General features: G+C 36.7%; 1 protein-coding gene across 1 annotated transcript; it reads right to left on the reverse strand.

Annotated features, from left to right (window-relative positions):
- Window positions 1–417: 417 nt before the first annotated feature.
- On the reverse strand, window positions 418–5893 carry LOC114183799 (sodium/calcium exchanger NCL-like). The gene is made up of 7 exons (XM_028070941.1): window positions 5478–5893; window positions 3858–4043; window positions 2875–3056; window positions 2520–2659; window positions 2124–2400; window positions 1744–2052; window positions 418–859 (listed from the first exon to the last, which is right to left on the reverse strand). Exons 1-7 carry the CDS (start codon window positions 5857–5859, stop codon window positions 611–613), a joined length of 1725 nt encoding a protein of 574 aa, XP_027926742.1. The 5' UTR covers window positions 5860–5893; the 3' UTR covers window positions 418–610.
- Between the last annotated feature and the right edge of the window lie 259 nt (window positions 5894–6152).

Below are 6152 nucleotides of genomic sequence, written 5' to 3' on the forward strand. Positions count from 1 at the left end.
AAATACTAAAAGTTATGCGTCAAGTTATAGAAGAATCATAAAAGATAGTTTTTAGCTATGCGATGAGTTACCTGAGCATAATATAAAATAGTGATCGACTATGCACCAAGCAAATCCATGGGCATATAATATACTAAAAAGTAGGAGACTAGTTATACACAAAATTATATAACACAACAAAAAATGCTACCTCAAACTATGCACCGAACTTGATTACTTATAGTTCAAACTCCAAACTCAATTATCAAAAAGTTCGAACGTCATACCGAGTCATACCTTAAACTCAACTGAGTTACTAAAAGCTCGAACTCACCTAAATCCATTAGAACTTAAAAGTGGCCCTATGAAATCATTTTAATGGGACTGATAGCATGGAAAAGTCATGTTTCTGAATGATGAGAACTCAAAACAGTCAGATACGGTGATTTCGATCTATAATTTTTATTCGTGCTATATTTTGTCTAATTGGACTGATTAGTCAAAATTGTAGCCACAAATTCGATGTCAAATCCACACCATGAATGGAAGTCACCAAGAACGTAGTCATAGACGGAGAACTATAAAAATCATACACACCCAAAAGGCACTAACATATGAAACAGTATTTGGTCTACGACCAACCAAATACATAATCAAGAACATACACTAATGCCAGGGAGAAGGGGTAAAGAAGGATAGCCGCTATGGATGTCCATAGAGGGAAGACGGTGCGGAAGCTGGCAAAGACACCCACCACAATGCAAACCACCAAAATAACTAACACTTCCGAAGAGAAGTCCCACGTCAATCCCCTCACGTAAACCAAGGCCAAGAACACTGATAGGCAAAGCACATTATTCATTGTCACTGCACCATATAGCTGCAAAAACAATAGAAATCATGTTTTAAATCACCCCAAGGAAATAAATCACAGTAATTGGTAAAGCTTATAAATCAGCCAGCCTTGGTCGCGTACATCGTTGAAAGAAAAGTATGCATGGATGAACACCATTACCAAAGAAATCCAAACACAACCTATAGTTCAGAACCAAACCACTCAATACTTTACTCCCAAAGTGATGATACAAGTGACTTTAAAAGTCAAGGCAAGCAGCAATCATTAAATTAATTACTAAGAAAATATACTAGTAGCCATAAGAAAACACAACAATGATGATGATGGCAACAAGTAGAGTCACCATTTATGATCATCTCACATTCGTCTTTCAAACAGCTAACAGAATGATTCAAGACTTGCGATGTTCAAATTTCTCCAGACCTAGAATTTTAAGACTATAACTATTTGCTAAGTAGGAATCGATGTAACCACAGGAAGGTGCAACTTTGGATACATTCTGAACATAAACTCATCTTTCTATTATCCTCTCCACCTTGTCCCCATCCAAGATATTTTTTCAATTAAAAGGTATATTAATGTTTTGAAAACGAGAACATCAAAGGGACCCCATTCAGCATCATATTTATCCTAAACTCCAACCGCGAAAGGACTTTTTTTTATTTGAATAACCACAAAATAAATTAATTATAAAGAGAATTGAATACATTAGCCATAAAATATCATCCTGAATAAGTCACAGTCAGTTACTCTACCATTTTGTTTAGCTAAGTCCTGAATGAACAGATCATGCGGCAAATGACATAATTGAATGAAAAGATATTCGAATGTTTTATAGTTTATAGGTCATACTCAACGTTTGCATACTAATGCCTGAAAGAGAAAGAGTATGAAACAAGAAAACAGACCTCAGAAAAAGTTAATGAAGCAGTTTGCCTTTTATCACGACTAGCAAAAATTATTGCCGACACTGCTTCACTTGAATTGGTTGCTAAAGGGAGAGCAATGAAGGAAATGAAGAAAGCAGGAATACTTGTAGCCTCAGAAAAGTTATCCACTGCATCAACCAGAGGATCAGCAAATGCAGCAGCAATAATAGTGCCCAGTAGCAGAAGCAGAACTGCTTTGATGGATGTCCATTTAGCATTTTCAGTGCCCTCTGCCTCTTCAGTACTCTGATCTCCCACGTTCAGCAAATCATGTTCTCTTTTTGTTTCCTGTGCACGAAACACCCGTCAGTATTAAGCACCAAAACAAAAATTGTGAAGTCGAGGATTGCATAACCTACTGTGTGAAAATCACTTAAAAACTTCATTGTGTGTTGACCAGCATCACCAGATGCAACTCGAGTACGCAAGGCCCTTCGAAGCCATCTACTGACACCATTAACAAATTCATCTCGATCAACTAGTTCGTTGCCAGAAGTATCAAAATCATTCATGATCCTTTTTACAGCATCATCATGATCAAGGTCAATCTCTTCAAACTGAATTCCAATAACCAGTGCTCTCAATTCATTATGAGTAAGACTGCCATCTTGATTTTCATCAATGGTTGCAAACAATCTATATATATTCCATTAAGAAGTCATTGACAACCAAAAGCATCAGAATTGAGAAATGCAACAAACTTCTTTCAAAGTAACATACTTTTAAGTCCAAGCAAAAAGGAAAGATAGCCTTACTTTTTAATGACTTCTTCATCAGGTTCTCCATTATCGTTCAGCAGCCTTTCCAACGCATTCAAATTTCTCAAAAATCCTAGTATAACATGTTTGTGTTTAATATATTCCAGTTTCCTTCTTTGTATCCAGGGCTGGAAAATCTGCACCATTTTTTCTTTTTCTTAATTTCTATAAGATGCAAAAACAATGGCAAGGTTTAAAACAGGTCACATGTTCATCCAGTATACATTTACTGAAAGAGCTAACTATAGGATCATATACAACAAAATCCAGAGGTATATAAAAATTGTCCTGGCTGATGAAGAAAAAAAAAATACTTAACAATAAACCCAAGTGCACTATAAAAGAAAATTACCTGGTAAAGACAATAAGAAGCCAATAAACAGAGTGACACAATGAGGGCTATCAAAACAGCCAAGTGTCTTCCGGATGTCGAATTAAGAATTTGTGGTAATTGAACGATCAGAAATGGAAGGACAGATATAACCATAATCCGTGCTGCATAACTAGTCCAAATATCAGTACTAACACCAGAACCTGCATACGGAGATTTTAGTAGGTTAAAGATCCAAATGAATCAAACAGTCCAGACATTTAAACAGCACAGCTCAACTGCATATATACAATCATCATGGTTTAGAAATCGGTAATCATAAGTTCACAATATATCTTTAACCAGCCCTCTTCTCAAAGTCCGAAACTCATGTTACAACAATAATATTCAATGCACACACTCAGTGGTTTGAATGCATTATATAATCCTTGATCCACAATAAGGGTTGAAGAAAGATACTCACGTGAATCATCAAGTGAAGTATCTTCCAATTGTTGCTTCTTGTAAGTGATGTTATAACAGTATAAAATCATTCATCTGCCCTCATTTAAACTTAAGCTCTCAGATAGTTAGTTTATGATCTTGTATAAGATTTTTTAAGACCAAGAGGTCTACATTTTGAGCCTTGCAACAATCATTCTTCTAAACAAAAAAAAAGGTTCAAATTAAGCAAAAAGTAGTTGGCCATATGGGCTGTTCACTGTTCAAGCCTAAAGATATATTGTATGCGAGGCATGCTAAAAGATATTAGGAATGCTATAGCCAAAGCTTCTGTGATTGTTAGCTCATGACACTTTTAAAAAATCATTAGTTAAGACATCAATAATCAGCTTACATTGACACAGAATATAGACAATGTTTTACAGGGAAACTCCAGAAGGTTGATAACTTGAATGACAAAAAAGGAGATGAAACACCACAATCTTCATGCTTGGGGAAAGAGGAAGTTGGTTGACCAAACTTAATGTTTAAATTTAAATAATGAACAGTTTCAAATGGCATACCAGTTAAACTAAATCCTCTAGTGTCTCGTGAATCAATAGCAATTGAATTCTCGATGTCACACTTGCCAACAATAACACAGGTCCCCCATATTATAGTAAGAAGCAGCACGGTAGAACCAGCTAGCAGTCCCATTCCAACAGATACCTGACTTTGAGCAGTTTCTTTACTACCTGAAAGCCCAGACACTAGAAAAAAACCAACAGAAATATATATTAGGGGGAATATGGAAAAATAACAGCACTACATAAGCATCAGGGCTAGTAAACGAGAGACAAAGAAATCCCAATAGAAGTGGAAAAAAAAATCCAAAGCAAATATAATGTTACAAAAGATTACAGATCGGTGAAATTTTGGTTATTAAGGAAGCATAAGAGATGACTCAAAGCAATCACTACATCACTACTAGTCCGATAATACTGAATCAGCTAAATTATTCAATGTTGGCCTCCATTTGACAGTTAAGAATTGAACAGTAAATCTAGAAATTCTACAAAATCCGTCCCATATCAGCAATCGCTCGTACTGAGAGGTGAGAGTGGTTTATCTTAACCAAACAATAAAAGAGAATAGTCAAAGTTATATTTAAATAAAAAATATTGACCATTGATCATCTATACTATATATGGTTATATGGTCAAGATTAACTGCTACCAGATTCTCAAGCACCGGCTTTTTTACACTTTATTATGCATCTGCTCTTTCATGGGCCACCCAAGCTCAAAAATACATTTATTCGTCCACCAAACACCATAAAAAAGAAACTGAAACTATATTGAAGTGGGAAAAAAAAAGGCAGCAACAAAGACATATAAGCTCTGCAAAAGATGCATTCCATCCTGTGAGGGGTTCACACCACTAAAATTAAGCACCAAAAGCAAAGAAAAGAGGTTGAAAAGTCAACATAACCAAAAAGAATCTAAAATTAAAAATAAGACATCACAAAGAGCAAAGGCGGAAGAACTTGGGAGGGAGAATCCCGAAAAAAAAAAAAAAAACTACAACAAAGAATCCAACTGAATAATCAATAAAATTCAAACAATATTCTCTTCGCCTATTAAAAAAATAAAAATAGAAAAAGTAAAAAGAAGAAGGAGAAGAAGAAGATATTTGGGGGGGCCTGGGAATAAGGTTCAGGATTTCCTATCCTTCTGTGTGGCAGCGGACAACCTTAAACAGGCACACGATAGCGACGCAAACCACTTGAACAAACAACCATCTAATTAAGGAGAATCAGAACAACCCAAACCATCCTCCACACAAGGCCTATCCAAATCTCTCATTACTTCAACAAAACCTCAATCCGTAAAATCTCATTCCAGCACTACAAGCTAAGCTAAGACAAACTTTCCTTTCCAGCATCATAAAGTAAAGACTAAAGAAAAAGCTCACACCACTGACCTTCCACGAATCACTAAAAAGCGAAAACTTACGTAGAAAAGTTATTCAAACAAAATCCAAATCTCATCTACATATTCTACATAACTTTTTAATGCAAGGTCTATTTCACAGATTCCGATACATAACTCAAATTCTAATCGGAGAGCAGCAGGTCGTAGAGTAAGTATTGAATCCAAGTTTTGTCGCCGTTAAAAGGAAAACAGAGAGCAAGAGTTAGTTACCGAGGATGAGCATGGCATCGGGAAGTGCACCGAGGATGGGGAGGAAAAGGCCGCCAACAATGCCGGGGCCCAAGATCTCGAGCAGGAGCTCGCTTCCGCCAGATAGGAACGTGGCGGCCTTGAACATGAGGAAGCCATAGACGATAATTAGGAACAAGTTACCGATGACGGTGGTGGTGCACGGTAGGAAGCCGTAGGTCTGCTCGCAGGAGGACTCGGCCGTGATCGCCGACGGGAGGCGGAGGAGGCCTTCCCCGGTGTTGGCGGAGACGCCATCAGAGAGCGGATCACGGGAGAAGAAGCGCGCATGAGCGTGACCGCACAGGATTACGATCCACAAGATGAGGAAGATGGACCGGTGGGAAGTGAGAGATGCAACCATGGTTATTGGTGGTGGTGGTATGTAGCGTCACTAACGACCAAATATATACGTGTCAGTTCTGCTACCATGAAGTCAAAATTATTTCCCATTCAAGTTTTACACTAATTTTACTTTAAATAAAAAATTCAACACTTTATCTATAATTACTAATAGAATTTCCAATTTTTTTTTTTCATTTTTTATCCATTCATCTAATTTTATTAATCAAAATTGGAGTATATTTTTTCAAATTCTATCTAATTTTGTAGGAATATGTCTCAGAAAAAGATATTTTGACGGTTGAGTACATTTCA

Source organism: Vigna unguiculata, chromosome 5, assembly GCF_004118075.2.
Source record: "Vigna unguiculata cultivar IT97K-499-35 chromosome 5, ASM411807v1, whole genome shotgun sequence".
NCBI classification, from domain to species: Eukaryota; Viridiplantae; Streptophyta; class Magnoliopsida; order Fabales; family Fabaceae; genus Vigna; species Vigna unguiculata.

Excerpts from the sequence above, each read along its gene's own strand:
- LOC114183799 (XM_028070941.1), bottom strand. The coding sequence starts at position 5,859 with ATGGTTGCATCTCTCACTTCCCACCGGTCCATCTTCCTCATCTTGTGG. Across the intron at positions 4,044-5,477 it reads CGATGCCATGCTCATCCTCG|TGTCTGGGCTTTCAGGTAGT; the intron begins GTAACTAACTCT and ends GTTTTTTTCTAG. Across the intron at positions 2,053-2,123 it reads TTTTAAGTGATTTTCACACA|GAAACAAAAAGAGAACATGA; the intron begins GTAGGTTATGCA and ends TTTCGTGCACAG.